At 44.4% G+C, this 17,944-nt stretch overlaps 1 protein-coding gene and 1 long non-coding RNA gene across 2 annotated transcripts in view; one reads left to right on the top strand and one right to left on the bottom strand.

Moving 5' to 3' along the window:
* Positions 1-1,177: 1,177 nt before the first annotated feature.
* LOC113834304 lies at positions 1,178-3,925 on the bottom strand. Its single transcript, XR_003482740.2, has 2 exons — positions 3,187-3,925; positions 1,178-1,709 (listed from the first exon to the last, which is right to left on the bottom strand). It is a non-coding gene; the product is annotated as an uncharacterized LOC113834304 (long non-coding RNA).
* A 1,082-nt stretch (positions 3,926-5,007) lies between these two features.
* Positions 5,008-17,944, top strand: part of Plpp3 (phospholipid phosphatase 3) — a 78,005-nt gene continuing 65,068 nt past the window's right edge. The window contains exon 1 of the mRNA XM_027402339.2: positions 5,008-5,709. Within this exon, the coding sequence (XP_027258140.1) occupies positions 5,571-5,709 (139 nt within the window). The 5' untranslated portion in view covers positions 5,008-5,570. The remainder of the gene's footprint in view (positions 5,710-17,944) is intronic.

Below are 17,944 nucleotides of genomic sequence, written 5' to 3'. Positions count from 1 at the left end.
GTCATGCCCAGAACTATGCAGTAAGCTATCCATCAGCCTTGCCAAAATGGGCCAGATTCTCCAGCTCCTTGCCACAAGGAGAATTTGTTCATGCTATTCTCAGGCCTTATCCCCCAAAGAAGTCACATGGTTCCTGGCATCCCTAGTAGTGTTAGGTGCATACATAGTAGACATCCACTAAATAGTTACCAAATAAATGACCACTATTCCAATCTTCAAAATCTACCTACTCTGCTCATTATTTTGTGCATCACACAAGAGTTCCGGTCATTCCTCAGCCCCTGTTACAATTTTCTCTCGGATAGTTGGAGCATTTTTCCACAGTGTCACAAGGTGGCAGCATAAGTCTCCTTTTGAGTGAGCGGAGTCCTTGTCTAGAGCAGGCCCCGCAGCACCTTCATTTCCTGTTTCTCAAACCGGCCTGCACCTTGGGCTTTTGTTTTGCCCCATCGATATAAACTGCATGAAGTAATGTAACATTCACTTTTTGCATCTCTGCCGTTGAGCTTTTAGCTCAAAAGAGTACCGATTGCAGAGAGGGAAAAATGGTGACGTGATTACAAGGCTGCCTCAGAGCAACCCTGTTTGTTATTCCTACAGCTCTCTTTCTGTAACAACAACCCACTTGACAAATGATGAACACAAATCTCTTGTCTCAGAGACATGATGTCAAACGACATTGTGATCTTACCATCCTGTAAGAAACAACAAACCAATTAAAGCCTGGTCTCATAACAAAAACAAAGCAAGGCCGGTTCTGCAAAAGAGCTCGCAGTGCCTTCTGGGGAACCACTGGGAGGGAATGGAAACCTCTGAGCATCTTCCAGAACAAGGCCTTGTGGGATGAAGACAGTATTGACTTAGAAATGAACAAATCTGGCTTCTAGCGGGGCTTCAGGAATCCCCTCACCTCCAACCTAAGCCAAGCTCTCATCTTTCCAGGATTCCATTTCTGCCTTTCTGAAGCAAGCATAACAGCAAGTCCTGCATTCTGGGGAAAGGGGAGAAATTGTTCTGTAAATTGCACAGGCAGACTTTGCACTGCATGAGCTAATGTGAGAATCACTTTCACTTTATCTGTAAGAAAACTGGTTCCATCCAGTTTAATAGGCTTGCCTAGATTTTCTCATCACTAAAATGTGACTAACAAACACTAAGGTTGTATGAGTTGTAGAAATAGTATTCATATAATGCATTGTTTATTTTAATTTTTGCAATGCTGGGCTTCTTAACAATTCAAGGCTTCTTAACATTCACCTGACTATTGTGTACCAGGTGATTTCAGGTGTTCTTTCATTTTTAAAACTTCTTTAGTCATCCCCAGAAGAAAATGCCAGCCTCATTTAAAAGTTTGGCGGAGAGTGAAGATCGAGCTGGTTCCTCAGTTTGTCTCAGGTCAAACAGCAGAGCCCAGATCTTCTGACCTACACCCCTGCTCCTTCCTGCCTTGACTAAGGAGGGTAAGTGTGGAGTTACTCAAGCTATCTAATTCAGTGTTCACAGTAGCCAGCCAGCCAGCTTTGAGTAGATGTAGCAGAGGTGGAGTGTGCCAGCTTCGAGGAACCTGGATAGATGGCCCTTTCCAGCTAAATTGATGTCTTCTTAACTTCCACAACATAAAACACCGGGCTCAGACTTTTGGCGTCCACAAGTTTATGTAAAGGGACTCTGCCACTTCTCCCTCGAGCATTTCCAGAGCCAATTCGTACCTGATTTAAAAAAAATATAAAAATGATTAATTAGATGTCAAGGTTAAAAAATGATTAAGTAGATATTAGGGGTTAAAAGGGAGAGAGAGGGAGACAGAGAGAAAGTTATGAGGTAAGGAGAGATCCTAGAAATGAAGGCTATTAACCCTCTAGGGAGGGAGGTTGTTTAAGAATGACGTGCTGTTGTTGCCACATGTAGTAAGTTACTGTTAAAAAGGCATTTATCCCTGCTGATGCGATAGCTTTTACCCAGACATGCTAGTGAACTGGCTGTCATTTTAATGTGTGAGTTTGGGTAAGCCATGTTTACCAGGAATTTTAATTACTTAATGACTTTGAAATGACACCATTGTAAACTATCATCAAGTTGGCTTCACTGCATTTTATTTGCTGGTAATATGGTTCAACTGTCAGGTTTCAAGCTGTGGAGAGGGAGGATGGGGCAGGGGATAGAATAAGAAAAAAAGTAAAGTCAAGAGGCCTTCAGATTTATATATCCAGCTAAGCAGATTTGTATCTGATTACCTAAAGAATTGGATTGACACTATATTTTATGACTTGTTCAAGTCAATCTTAACGAATATTTCAAATATTCTATTCCCTCAAGAGCTATCCAAATATAATCTTGTTTGCATAGAACTATACGTACCAATTAACACCATGATCTTTTAGTTAGGAAAAAGTAATGGCCTACAAAGCCCTGTAAATGGAAGTAGAAAGCTTTTATTTAAACATTAAACATTTATCATCTTTTTAAATCTGCTTTTGGGATAACAGATTTTTATCTTTCCTAATAAGTAATTGAGTTTAAGCCAGGGGATCCTTAACATAAAATAGGTTCCTTGAACCAAAGCTAGTGTGGGCAAAAGTTAACAATCTTAGTAATTTGTAAAAACAGCAATGATGGCTTATTGATCGTGCCATTGGACAACTCGGGGACTTCGGCTTTTAAAAGACATTTACTCTTACTGTACCTCATCTTCCAGATGAGGAGGTCAGGAGTACCAAATGGGATAACTGAACTTCACTGAGCTCTTTCTTGAACAATGGCTTTCATCACTGCTTCTTCGGCTCTCCAAGACAGGCCTCGGGGTTCAGGCGTCGGAGAAGCAAATTATGGCCCCTTGTGAAATGTAAAATAAGATAGACTGGGAAATGGAGGTCGAGATGATTTGGGGGCCCAAGCATTTGGGGAAAAGTTAGAAAAGGCTGCAGAAAGTTAGCAAAAGCTGCCTTTCTTTTCAGATTGGAATTCCCAAGTTTGGTGACTGAATTTCAAGGAGAGCTGTGGCTGTGAAGAGGGTTGGTCGGGCAGGGAAAAGCCACTGGTACCCCGAATTCCTTTTAGAATGCTGTTAATTATGACATTAGTTTCGCATTGTTGCTGCTATTTTAACAGGTAAGAGACTATGCTGCTTCTCCTGACTGGGGAGTAAAGGGAACTTTTCTTAGATGCCAGGGGCTTTTATCTGCTCACCTTTGGATGGGGATTGGCAGCTGACATGTCTGCTCCCAAGCTTTCTTGGCACATCTTGCTTTCAGAAGACAGGATTTTGCCTTTCTTTGATAGTCTCGTTGTTAACCAGCTCCAATCTGAGGCTAATTCAGCATACTTCAAACCTTGAACACTAAAGACACTCAGTGAGAATAATAATGTATACAAATGACTAATTTTTGCTAACTCAGACCAAATTATACTGAGGTGAGTATTACAAGAGCAGCCTAAACAAAATATTGATGGTGAAATTAATTCTGTGCAAGAATCAAGCCAGGGCACAGAGAGGAGTTGAAAGGTCAGGGTGCACAGAAGAGAAACAATTTGCTACTTAGGGGAGGAAGACTTACAGAATAGGACAGCAGGGGGGTGCAGTTGAAAGGAATATTCAATATGGTTGAAGGTGGGATATAGGGTTATGGAATGGTCTAATAAGGTGGTCAGCCAGTGACTCGTACTATGTGTCCAAAAACTAGAACCCAGAGCTGGAGAGATGATTCAGTGACTAAGAATAATTAGTGCTCTTGCTAAGGACCCAGGTTGGATCCTCAGCAGCACAGTAGCTCACAATCACCTGTAGCTCCAGTTCTAGGAGATCTGACACCCCTGATGGCCTCCATTGGTGCTGCATGCACACAATGGACAGACATGAATGCAGGGAAAACACTAATACATACAGAATAAATAAATCTTTTCAAAAAGCTAGAACCAACTGCACATGGGCCTTTAATCCCAGCTCTCAGAAGGAAGATGCAGTGAGCTCAAGGCCAGCCTGGTCTACATAGTGAGTTCCAGGATAACCAAGGCTATGTAGAGAGAACCTGCCCACCCACCCACCCCCCAAAAAACCACCAACAATAAAAACAAGAATAAAAAGCAAAGGCTAGAACCATTGCCATCTCTGAATAAAGACCCTCGGAAGAATTGTACATTTGTACACTGTGTGCTATGGAAAGGCCCTGGTCCTATAAGTGTTCATTCTCTTGTCTTGAAGAAAAAAAAAAAACTCACATAAAAATAATCAGCATTATGACAACATCCAAGGGAAAACATTAGATTTCTTGGAAGTCAAGGCCAAGAACGTTCCTGCTGCTCTGGAGTTCCCCCAGGATGGCACATATACACTGAAGACCAGCTGGGCTAACAAAGGGGTAGGTGGGCTTGGATTTGGTATCCACATTCAGGAATAGAAGTATAACGGCTCCATTTATGGAGCTCCTCTGATGTATATGCGCTATTCTAGAAAGCTTATGTGGATTAGTCAATTATATCCCGGCCGTGACTGCTTGGGGAGAAACACCGTGTCTGCAGTTTACTCGTAGGGAAACTGAGACACAGAGACATAGCCAGGATTCTAGAACAGGGGGTCTGGCTCCAGAGTCTCTCACACTATATTATCTTCTGAACCTAGCACAACTATTCAGCGCTGAGTGTTAAAACCAAAACAACAAACCCAGCTTTCCTGAAAAACTGTGTTTTTAGGATAATCCCATTCAAGGCTGAAATCTGCAAAATAAATAAATAATAATAATAATAATAATAATAATAATGCATTTTGGTATTACAGACCCCCTCCCCCTGCACGCGCCCCCCCCCATCCAAGGCCAGCAAGAAAATATTTCTTTTTATTTATATGTATTTTTCTTTTGTGACACTTTGGAGTTTCTGAACGCTAGGGGCTCCCGGATTCTCTGGTTTGAGAGCAACTTTTTCTTGTAGGATTTTTTTTTTTTTTTCTTGAAAGGGGGTGGGGGAAATGTGGCCTTAATTATCCTACGTTTTAGGCAGCTTAAGGAAGGGGCTGTGCTTTCAGAATCTCGTCGGAGCCAAGTAAGGAGGTCCTTCTCCTCCCCCCTCGCTTTTTAAAGGAGCTCGTGAAATATAAGCTCAGAAAACAAACCGAGCGATCACAGCGGCAGCCCGGGCGGCAGCAGCAGCAGGAGGAGGAGGAGCAGGAGGAGGAGGCAGAGTTGGAGTTGGGCAGACGCTGCTGAGAGCTACAGGACGCGGCGGAGTTTCAGGGCTCCGCGCGGCTCCATTCATTAAGTAGTTGCGGAGGACCGTGGCGGGACGCCGACGCTGCCCACTCGCAAACTTCAGCACGCAGACGCACGCCAGCCGTGCGCGTCCCGGGCAGCACAGCTCTGCAAAAGTTCCTGCTCGGGATTTGGCTCTCTTCCCCTTGGACTAGCGAGCAGTTTGGGCTTGAGAGGAAAGCAGAGGCGCCCAGAGGGGAAACCTATCCGCGCCTGCAGTTGGAACTACTCGGCTGGGCTTCACTCTCGTCGCCGCGTCCCGAGCCCGCAGACCCGCTCCTGAGCAGCGGCGGCCCGCAGCGTCCCGGGAGGCTCTCCGCTGCCAGCGCCATGCAAAACTACAAGTACGACAAGGCGATCGTCCCGGAGAGTAAGAACGGCGGCAGCCCCGCGCTCAACAACAACCCGAGGAAGGGAGGCAGCAAGCGGGTGTTGCTCATCTGCCTAGACCTCTTCTGCCTCTTCATGGGTGAGTGCAGTCCCACGGGTCACCCCCACCTCCTCCAGGCCCCGGGTCCCGCCGCGCTGTCAGCCCCTGAGGCCCCGCAGCCATCCTCCGGGCGCCGTGCTAGCCGCGAGCTCCCCGCCCTCCCGGACCCCCAATCCCAGGCCTGCGAATACAAGTTGGGGCGTGCTTATGCATTCGCGGCAGCTGGAACCAGTTCCTTAGGGGTAATCTCCAGTTGGGAGCGGGGGGCATGGTCCCTCGGAAGGTGTGGGCTCGACCTCCACGATCTGGAGGTAGCCTGTCGCTCTCCTCACTGCATCCGAGTCTGGGGCGAGCTGGGCTCCTACGGCAGTGACGCTGCTGGTCCCGGCTGCATGTAAACATCCACCCCTTCCGTCGCGCTGCCTTGCTGGGCTAGTAGCGCAAACTGGCCTTGTCACTGGCTCCTCGCTATGCTGAAAGCCCCAGGGAGTGAGATTGGGCTCTTCCCAACCAGGTCTTGGGCACCGAGGAACACATCACTTGTTGAGCGCCTACTGTGTGCCAGGTGGTAGGCAGCTTCGCGGGCTTCAGTTTTAAACCAGCTCACTCCCTGATTCGTTTAGGCAGGGACTAGAAGCCGGGTTCACCCAGAAGGCTACTGAAGGAAAGCCAGCCATGGTCTTACTTGGGGGACTACAGTTGAGCAACACTCCCTCAAAGTCGAGGCGCGCGCCTGTTTTTGCAAAACAGATGTTAAGCTCCAGCTGGAAGGGGTGGTGGGAGTCAAAGGAATGGGGCGGGGAGGGGGGGCGCTACTGAACCAAGCTAGGGCCAGAGAGAAGCTATTGACGTGAATCCACCGTAGTTCCAAGGTTGAAGTAAAAATAGGACGTTTTTTCTTTTAAGCGAATTTCGATGTAAACCAGAGCGTTACCAGAGAGCCTTGCCCCTCTACCCTCTAGATGAGTGTACCACCTAAATGGCCTCCTTGGCCTCAGTTTCCTCCTCAGTTGAATGAGTGGGTTCAAGTAGATGGTCTGTGAGGCCCCTTCCTGCATTAAGAACTCGGATGCCGTCCAGGCGCTGTTCTGCCAACACTGCTAACTGAAGAAACATCTGTGTTCCCTGTCCATTTCCACCAAAGAGAACTCCTGCACGGAGGCTTCAGCCCCCTTGGAAGGGATTCGTTAGTCCGTGCAGGTTGTGCCGCCCTGGGTTTGCTGCCTGTTGAGGACTCTTAGGTGGTGGCCGCCTGTTCTTGCCCAACTCCCCTCAGAGAATTTTGTGAGCCGATGGGTTTCTTAGAATTTAAAATTAAGCTTGGCCCTCTTCAGATAGGGGCGGCTGGAAGTAAGATTTCAGTTTGTGAAAGGGAAGGGAGCTTGCTTGTATAGGTCATGTGTATACCATTCCCTGTTCAGTTCACAGTGGTTCAACATTAGATGCTATGTTGAGGAGTTGTCGCTGGGGGGCCTACCTTCCTGGTGGCGTCAGGCTTATTATCATGCAGAGTGGACGAGACGAATACTTAAGGACTTATAATCAAGTTGTTGAATTTTTTTAAGGACCCTCCCAGGCCCTGGGGTGGGGTGGGGTGGGGGTAATGGAGAAAGCACTAAAAAGGTTGACGGGTGTGTGCGGCAAATTTATCTGAGGCCTCCCAGGGTTCGAGGGTGGCCTTGGTGGGTGGGATCAGCACTTTCTCTGCTGCCTGTGTAGGCAAGCCCCCTGCCTCCTGTTTTATCATTAGGAAAGCTGGATTCCCACTCCCCACCCCCACAGCCTTTGCACTTGTTGCTCTCACTTCCAGATACTCCAATGGCTGGGGGGGGGGGGCAGCAGTGAGTACTCTCAGAGATGTTGCATTCTTGTAAAGAAAGGAGTGTTGAGCAATGTGCAGAGAGCAATTACCTGTCAACTATAACTTAAGCGGGGACAATGACACCCCAAGATGTTTCCTGGGTATTCAGGGTGGAATTAAGGGGTGTGGTGCATATGCATGCATTTCAGCTCCTTATTTGCAACAAGTGTCTCTCCAGAGTGAAAATTCAAACCTAAGCATAAGCACAAACTGTATTATAGTATTACTGGTTAAAACACCCTTTAACACCTTTAATTGGAAAAACTATCTGTAAGATTAACATGTATCTTGAGGTGGTTATGCAACATAACTCTGTTTGGCTTCCAAAAGAAGATTTAATAATACAACATGTGATTTTAATATTCTACACACTGCAGTCCTAAAAAAAATGTTTCTACTTGGTTCAGTTTTTGCCTAAGACTGTCAGTATGATTTAATTTTTCTACAGTTTATTGATCATATGGTTTGCATTACAGGGTACTAATATATTAGGAAGAGAGACAGTTTTCTGTTTATTCTCCCATAGGAATATAGACCAAGCTTCATCTCCTAGTATCTGGAAAAACTAAAAGCTGATGTGCAGTGTGCCTGTTATGTAAATGGAAATATGCAAGTAGTTTAACTTGCTTCACATAGCTTTTTGGTATGTTAAATTCTGGGTGAAAACCGAAAGGTCCACTCTTGTTTGAAGGCCAAAAGAATGTGAAGTCAGAGAACCCTGCTGGGAGCTTACTGCCCATCAACAGTACCTTTGTCCATTGATTGCTTTTAAATACAATTGCAAATCTTTGCATGGTAGATTTTCTGAAACCCTTTTGTTATTGTTTCAATTAAGTACCCCTTATCACCTTTTTTTCTCCTTCACATTAGTTCTGGTGTGTGGAGTTCCATGAAAGCCACAGAGAAGATTTCCTATTGTCCAAGTTCTGTTAGTCTTTTTAAAACATATAGATCAAACAAACAAAAAAACAAAAAAGACTGGGTGTTGGTGGTTCATACCATTAGTCCCAGCTTGGGAAGCTGAGGCCGGCGGATCTCCTAGTTCGAGGCCAGCCTGGTGTACAGAGCGAGTTCCAGGACAAACCTCCAAAGCAGTACAGAGAAACCCTGTGCCTATAAAGCCATCCCCATGTTATAAACCAGAAAAGGTTCCTTTCAAGGTGCAAGGGTAGATTCTCAAGGAAGTGGGCTTTAGTTCTTCACCGATTCTCAGTTAGCACAAGTGGAACCCTCTATCCCAATTGGAGATCACTGAAATTCATACCTCACTTAAAATCTTCTATCTCAGTCAGTGCTGAGCTGCCCGCCTCTTCACCAGCCTCTTTACATTCCCCAGGTATCCATTTGGACCAAAGCAGGAGGATAAATGTTTTCTAACTCTTCTGTCAGCAGTACAGAATGGAGGTGCTTAACAACCACACCATTCAATCTGCTTCTTCCAAAATGTTGAGAATTTTGATTTGCAATAGTTGTGACAAGAGCCATAGAGCTGGTTCCATACATAGTGTCATTGTTACTATTCATCTATAATTCATCATTATTATTGTACTATTTGATGATGAGAGGACCAGTGGGGTATAGAGAACACATGGAACCCTTACAAGCAGAAACCAAGGTTTCTTAGGTGGTGGCTGGCTGATCCAAAATCTAGTTATGTGTTTGTGGACACACTGATTTATCTATGAGCTTTAAGGTTTTTTTTTTTCCCCTACAAAATGGCTTGTTGAGTGGGATTATGGCTGAAGTCCCAGGCCACCGTCAACTACTCTGGGACCCAAATCTCACAGAGAGGAAGAACACATTTGTGCATTTTTCTAGGAACTACTGCAAAAAAATAAGGAGCCCAGAGGTGTGTGTACCAGTCTTGTATTGACCTGTCATTGTGTGATATGGGCAAATTCATTTGAGCTTACTGGACATAGATTTCTTTATTATGGCAGCAAAGGAGAGACTGAGTCATCTTGAACTCCTAGCTCTTCACAATTTTGTGAATATGCTGGCAGTTACGCCAGAGACCCTCAGATTTGGCCAAAGAAATAATGAAGAAAATTAGCCTAAATTTGCGTTAATTGGAAAGTTCCCTGCCTCTTGGCTGGAACTTTGACCTGCTCTCTGGCATTCAGAGTAATCAAAAGCAAACAAGTAAACAAGCCCAGCACGTGCATTTTGTGTTCTTGTTGCTCAGTTGTTGTGTTTACTGGGTTTTAAATAATTCAGTGAAGCAGTCTTCACTGAATTATTTGGTTTTGATAACTTAATTTACCATTGAGCCACCAAATATAGGAACAGATTTTCATGATTCTGCTGTTGAACCATTCAGCCAACTATCCTGCATGCCTTGTAGCAAACAGAAAGGTGGTCTAGTTTAGTAGGGAAATTCTGTTGGCTTTTCTAGGATGGTGGAAAACCTCCATGTCCTTATTGTCCAAAATTTCAGCTCCATTCATTCACCCTACTCATTTTCTTTCTCTTTCTTTGTTTCTGAAAGTCTTCTTAAGAGATACCTTGGAGATGTAGCTACCTGGGTGGGAGAACGCCAAAACTGGAGTTGGTGGCCCTTCCATTTTTATTTAGCCCTTTGCGTGCCTGTCAATTTGCGCTTTCCTCTGCAGTTGTCTGGGCTGGAAAAGCCCAGTTGGTGACAGCATGATGCCGATGACACAGTAGTCAGGGACTTCTTCCTTGTGTAGGTAGTAATATTTTTGGAGAAGCCCCGCCTCATGTGTCAGTTCAGTTCTATACAGTATTTGAGGAGTAATCTTTAATGTGGGTAGTGCCTATTGCGTCCCTGTTCAATAAACTCACCTGATGAGAAAACCATCTGGTGCAAAATACAAATTCTAAGTATTCCCCAGGGGCTTTGGGCAGGCCCTGGGATTCTGTATTTTTATAAAAATCCTTGGCTGATTTTTATCAGGCCTGTTTTAGAATCACTATATTGTGTAACGCTTGATGTCTTAAGGGCAATTGAATTATGTAGTGGGCTTTTTTGTCCCTGCACTGAATGTTCCAGCACTTTCTGCATTGTTAGGCTGTGTTTCTGGTTTGTTGTTGGCCATGCATCTATCTTTTCTGAGGTGTGAAGTTTGTGTGGGGGTGAAAGGTGAAACAGGCATACATGGGATTGCTAAGTGAAGGCTTAAGCAGATCAAAGTTAACTTGACAAAGGCTGGGGAAAACACAGTTTTTGGAGTCACCGGGATTGGGACTGCAAGGGGACATAAAGCTAACACCCATAGGTGTGATTTGGACAAATGTCATTTGACCTCTCCAGGCTTCAGCTTCCTCATTTGTAAACTCAGTAAGGAATGGCAGGCTGTGTCCTGTGTGGAGCGTGCAAAGATAAAGTGTGTTTCTTGCTGTCAGAAGGAAGCCCTGTTGCCATTAGTAATGATAGCGTTTTCAGTTCTTCTAATTTCCTTATCCCTCCAGGGTTCTGTGACAAAGCCCTTCTTTTTTCTTGTTTTTGCAAAGGTTCCTGAAACTTATTAAAGTTGGAAACGTCTGAGGAGGAGCTGGCAGAGTAGACATGAGTGGTTCCCATTAGCTGAAGGAACAGTGGCAGGTTTCTGACCTGTCTGGGAAGGTCAGGGAGCAGGCGCCTAGGTCACCTTTGGTGGCCGATATTCTCTCCCTTTGGAAAAGAGATGGTCCTAACATCTGAGGAAAACAACACAACTGTCTTAGGAAAGGTGGAGAGAATTTGGACAAATGACCTGCTTTAGTTCTTACTCTTCTTTTTTGTCCTGTGATAGTGAAGAGGAAGCTAACTGGGAAATCCAAGAACCCTAGTCTTTGGAAATAATTAAGACTGCTTGCTTCCTGGGGTGCTCTTTGTTTGTTAAGGAAGGAGTACTTTTACTTAGCTGGGCCAATCACATGGGTTAGACAATCACATGGGTTAGTGATGCTAAACTGGGGAGGCTGCAGCCCAGAGATATAACTGCTGGTCACCACACTGTCTTGGGTCTGTGCGTCCTACCTCACCCGCCCGCCCTTCAGAGCAGTCCAAGGAAGACATGCTCCTTTAGTTCCATTTCATTTGCTTCAATTTCATTAAAGTCCAAATATAGGCAGCCTGTTCGACAGGGCTCCGTACAAGGCATGGGAACCTTAAAGATCATACTTGACAGTGGAGTCAGCAGTTGTACCTATCGTGTATCAGTTTAAGGTGGGCTCAGCCTCTCTATGGCCATAATAATAAATATTGGAACAGTTCTTCATTTCCTAGATTCATGGAATCCTTAGAATCAGGTTGTCAACGGTACCAAGGTTATCATTATGTTTTTAAATCTCAGTCAGAAAAACAGGTCTTTTGAAGGGATGAGTGAATGGTGGAGGGCCTGAGGAGAAAAGCTTTTCAACCACTGGATGGGTGTGCACGTGCTCTCTGTCTAGCAATGGGAGCTCCGATATACTACGTGACCTAACCCCACTGAGGCCTCTTTTCTCATCTGTAAGAAATGGCATAATGTGGACATAGGAGCACAATGCCCTGCTCACTTGAGGCCTGGAATGGCTAGTAATTGCTAAGGAGTTGAGAAAGAGCAGGAGGAGAAACAAGGTCTATAGCCTTTCTGATATTTGTGTGTTTGAAATTGGATACCTTTCATGTGGCACAGCTCCGAGAGTCTCCTATTATTTCCCTTGTGAATGTCAGTCAAAAAGGAAACGAGACAAACAGGTTTCACTTTTAGTCCACATCGCTGTGTGAGGTCAGAGGCTTATGGGGTGAGTTCGGAGGACTGGGCAGTTTTTGAGATAGTCCTTTTTCTTCAGACTAGTATTTGTTCTAGGAAGTGCATCTTACCTCAGCTCACTGCTGACTGGAGCTAAAACAGGCACCACCTGTTAGAATGTACCCCAGGAGAAAAGAAAAGGAACTCAACGTTTTCAAAGATTGGACTTCTTTATATGCCTCTGAACAGCTCTGGGGTAGAAATTATTCTCATCTTCTAACGGATGAAACTGAGTCTGGGACTAAATAATTTTCTGAAGGTCATACATTGACTGGACATGCAAACACTCAAAAGCAAGGGAGGCCTTATCTTTGAATGCCTTCTTGGCACTATTATTTGCTTAGGTCCAGGTAAATTTATAAATTATGATCTGCATCAAAATCCCCAAAAGTAAAAATGCCAAACATCGAGGATAAGAGCAGTGCCCACGGGCAAGCCTTTGAAAGACACAGTTGATTTCTGGGTGCTTTCGAAGTACATATTGTAATCAAGGTATTGATGGTGTGTTTTTGAGGTTTGTCACAAATTAACAAAATTATATGCCTGGAGAGTTTTGCAGAGAAATGCAAATCAGTATAAGTGCCTTGTCATAATAAGCAGTATGTGTGGTTCCTGTGTTATGTATCCCTAAAGAGCATAATACACAATTACACTGACATGAAGGAAGCCATTCTCATTGATGTCGTTGTTCTATCTGCCCCCCCCACCCCCAATTAGTTTGCAGAGTAAATCTGTATAATTTCTAGAGAGAGATTTGATCAAGTCTGTGTTTGCATGTGCCTTTCAAATCTTGTCTTCTATGATGTTCCTGGAATACCTACTATGGGCAAGGTGCCCTAGGTTACCCAAAAGGAATTTCTAGGCTGGTGAAGGGAAAACAGCCTTTGGTTAATAATGACGTGAGAGCCTTAAAGGAGGGCCTATATAGACACAGTGGGGAGTGATGGAGGTGGTAGCATGAAACCAGGTCCTAGGGGAGAGGGGAGGGAACCACAGGTCCTAAGTCATGGAAATAGGAAATGTGTTTAGTGGAAGTTGGGATGGAATGTGAGGGCCAGGCAGAGAGCAGGCCAGAGATGAGGCTGAAAAACAGGGTTAATGCCAGACTGAGAAAAGGGGCTGAAAATGACAGACAGCTGGGGACCTTGGGCGTTATTTTTGAGGATCAATGGAACAAAGGGAGTTTTATCTCTGCCATTTGCTTTTTTTTCCATTATGGAAATTTTCATATAGCTACAATGGTGCTCTTGCAGCGCTGCTAGGTTCTATGGTAACTCCACATTTGGGGGAGGAATTTCCATGCTGTTTTGTAGTGGCTACAGTGTTTCACAAATCCAAAATTCCTTTCCAGTGGATGGGGGAAGGGGGAGGAGTTAGGGAAGATTTTTTCAGAGGTCTTTGAAATTAGTATAATTTCAAAAAGTTTTGGAGAGAGGATTAATTTATTCTAATCTAACTCAGGTTTAGGAGAGAGATCTCTGGCTGGGAGAGCTGGAGGAACTTGAGGCAAGTGAGAGCAGAACCTAGGGCTATGGGAACACAAGGAAGAAGGACATGGCAAAGATGGCACAGGTACTTCCTAGGCTTCTGATAGAGAGCCTGGGAACTGTAGTGAGGTCAGCCTCCTGTTCATCACTCTACATGTGGCACCTAGAGAAGAAAGTCATGTGGTATGACCAGTGGGTGCTTCTTCATGTGTATCACCCCACAGGGAAACCGAGACTGCAAGTCACCTGCTTGTTCCGCCTGGGCCTTCAGATTTTCTCAAATGCCCCTTAAAAGGAAGGAACTGAAAACCCTCCTCCTGGTTTTGTGTAAGGGGTTTTCTCATGTTATAATGATATTTAAGAAACAGCTTTGGCCGGGTGGCGGTGGTGCAAGCTTTTAATTCCAGCACTCGGGAGGCAGAGGCAGGTGAATCTCCATGAGTTCCAGGACAGCCAGGGATGTTACACAGAGAAACCCTGTCTCAAAAAACCAAAACAAACAAACAAACAAAAATCCAAAACAATCCAGCTTTGTGGAGATATAATTTACAATACCACATAGTGCAGCTAGTTAGGGCACACAATGCATTGGGTTTTAGTGTAGTTACACAATTAGACAATGTTAGCATAACCAACTGTAGAATTTATCTCTGTAGAGAGAAATTGATCTTTGTTAATCATTCCCCATTCCTGTGCACCTCTCCCAGATCTTAAAAACCACTAATGGCTTTTTTCTCCCATAGACTTGTTTATACTGGCTGTCTCATACAAATCAACAGTATGCTAGTGGTCCTTTGTAGCTAGCTTCTTTCATTTAACGTTTTAAAGTCCCATCTGTATTGTAGCATATATCAGTAAGTGCTTTATTTTTATTGGGGGCCTAATAATCCATTGTATGGATATAGCATGTTTAGTTTATATATTTCTCATTTATTGGCTCTCTAGGTTATTCCCATTTTGGGCCATTATGAATCCAAAGGGTGTCCTTATGTTTTTCAGTTCTCTTGGATCTGTATATTTAAGAGTAGGGTTTCTTGAGCATATCATCAGATGCTTAACTTTTTGAGGAACTGCCAAATTAGTTCCATCATGTCTCACCACTTTAGATTAAATAAAATATGTAAAAAGAAAAAGACAAGACTTTTACCAGAGGTCCTAGCAATTCGGATAGTCCTGAAACCACACTGCAGCATCATTTTGTTCTTAAGGGCATTTTCCCACAAAGAGTCAGACTTTTTAATCCTTTAAATCCCGTCACTGGGTTTAAGGAGAGTGAGCAGAGAACACAGTATTCTGACTGAGAAACAGAGGGTGGGTGGTCAGCCAGGCCCACCCCGCTGCTGAGTAATACCTACCTACAAGTTCAGTTTACAGACTGAACTTTCCAAGTGAAAAACAAAACAACAACACCTCAGAGTATCTTGAAAGTTGTGTAGAAGTCCAAATATGAAAACCTTATTCCTAGAACCTAGTTAATACAATCTTAAGGCCACACAATCCAAATCCATCTGTTTAGTGTATTCAGTCGTCCGTCCGTCCGTCCCCCCCCCACACACACACACTGGATAGACCTCTGGTCACCATCTCAGAATCAGAATGACTTCCTATCACTTAGAATCACGTGCTGGGTGTCAGGAGATACTAGAGAAGATAAAACAATTTCAAGGCTTCATGAATTTGATGTCACGTCATGGTAAAATGCACTATAAGTGATTAGTGTGTGGGATGTGACATTATTCTAAGAGGGGAAGAAGAGATAATCTGTATTAACATGAGCCACTTTCCATGATGCCTCCATGTTTCCAGAAACAGAATGAAGCAAATGCTGACCATTGGCTCCTCCGCTCAGAGAGGGTAAGTGGCTTGCACAAGCTCACTCAGCTCATATATGTGGGGACTTGGACTGAAGCCCGACTAAATAATGACAGCTGCTTGCATGTATTGGGCATTAGCTGTGGCCTTCTTACCAGGTTAAGCACTGTCCATACATTCTGATTTAGTTCTCTGAGGAACCTATAAAGTGCCAATCATATTTATCTCCGTTTTATAGAAGTTCAGAGAGGTTGAAATAACTCCCCTCAGTTGGCGTGGTGTTTCAGAACCGGGATGAGCAGTCTGACTGCTGAGGTTGTTTTTCACCACTCAACTCTCCTGCTTGTGTTTTCAGATTGTGAAGCCTTGGCTTCCCCATCAGTCATCCTGTTGAGACCAAGTTCTCCAAAGTGACTTAGATTTGTGATTCTCACCTGGGGTTTCTGGATCCATAAGATCAGTTAAGGCAACTATAGTATGTTCTATGGCTGTTTGGATACCTCAGAAATATCTAATGTGTACTGTATTTTACTAACAACTAGCTTGCAAAGACTAACTTGGAGAGGTAGTGCATTGGTTAAGAGCATTGGCAGCTCCCGGTTTAATTCCTAGCACCCACATGGGAGCTCACTTTAACTCCAGTCCTGGGGGTGAGGGTGGGGGTGGGGAGTGGGGGTTCCAATGCCCTCTTCTGGCCTCTCTGGGCACTTCACACACATGGTGCACAGACCTAACATGAAGGTAAAACAACTGCAAACATAAAATAAAATAATATAAAATAAGTGTTTTTGTTTTTGTTTAAGTCTCAGCATTTACCTAGACTAGTCCATGCATCAGCATTCTAAATTTGTGATTTGAGTGACACCTGTCTGTTCACTATGGGCCTGCTTCTTATCTTTGTCCATTAGGAGATGCAGTTGGCACTCTTCTTCATGCTTTGCCTAACAAAAATAGAGAATGATCTCTAGAAGTAATAGGGGAGAGGGCAAGAAGGAGCTTCAGGGGGGTCTTCGCTGCTGGAAATAACGCTGGTACCTTGAAAGGAGTAAAAGCCTCCAACTAAGAAGGGGTGAGAGTACTGGACCCTGGAGCTCTGTGGGAAGGCTTTCTAAGGGGCGGGAGGGCCTTGAACTAGAGCCCCTTTGTAGCTCACATCAGGCAGCAATAATGGGGTCGCTCTGTTAGTGACCCTTCTTGTGCCTTGGGTTCCGTCTGCTGTAGCGGTAAATTTTGAGCTTCTCTGGTTAGTGTCTGCGGATGCAGCTCGCTCATTAAATGTAGTAAATAGAACTTCTCCTCTTGGCCTCTTCCCCACAAATGACCCACATTGTTATAAAGTTAGCAACCACCAACAGGAAGTGGCAGAAATGTTTCTCAGCCACACAGCCCATTTCATTAGACACTTGCCCAAAGGGGCTGTTTTGGTCAATTTGGCCTCTGTAGGCTTCTAGGGAGGAACAGCCTAACACATCATTTCTCATCTTTGCCTTTGCTGACACCCTGCCCTTAGTGGCTGTTTTGATTAAATGTGGAGTGCTTTGCTTTGCAGCAACTGCACATTCTGTGCTCCTGAGGAGAAACTAGAAAGTTGAGGTTTTAAAAATATTTCCAAAGGTGTTACCAACTTACTAGAGAGTCTTTTGTTCAGGGACTTCTCATTGAAGTCTATTCAGAGAGCAATTCCACTGGCATGGCAGGAGGGCTAGTGGGCTCCTAGCACCTTTGTGAGGGATTGCTTTGAAAGGCCTGAACTTGAGGCATTGTATGAGTGCAGACCTCCTGGGGACTGGCTGCGAAAATAAAATATACATGTTGGGTCAAAGCATTTAAAGTACAGGGCTTTCCATCCCTGGGGGAAATAAGCTGTCATGAATATTAGATTTAATTTTCCTAAGTCCATTGATGGAGTTGAGAAACTCCATTGTGAGTTTGCTTTAAACTGATTGTTTGCAGTTGTGCTTGTCCCAACTGTGAAATTGAGGATTTATTATCAATTAATAATCTTTCACTGAAAATTTTTGCCAGCTGACCTTATATATGTCTGAGAGTTTATATTTAGACATTCTGCCTTGCTTCAATTAGTTTTTCTCACTACAGATCTCTGGCTCCCCGCCACCACTCCCCAAAGCAAACAAACAACCCCATCCCCACCCCTCCCCAGTCACAACACCTGAAGTAACATTGTCTTCAGTCATCTGAAAAAGGCTGGGAAGTGGATGTTTGAACACTATCCTGTAGTCAGGCCCCTCATCATCTCATCAGATCTTATAGCCCTGAAGGAACCAGCCCTCTAATTGATGCTCTGGATGAGGCAGCTACTGTTCAGGGAGACTGAGTGACATGACAGACCTTGGGATAGAAAATGGTGGCATTCT

This window comes from Cricetulus griseus, chromosome 2 (genome assembly GCF_003668045.3).
Source record: "Cricetulus griseus strain 17A/GY chromosome 2, alternate assembly CriGri-PICRH-1.0, whole genome shotgun sequence".
Taxonomy (NCBI): Eukaryota; Metazoa; Chordata; class Mammalia; order Rodentia; family Cricetidae; genus Cricetulus; species Cricetulus griseus.
Note: the sequence above shows the minus strand (reverse complement) of the source record. Positions and strands in the feature narration are given on the sequence as shown.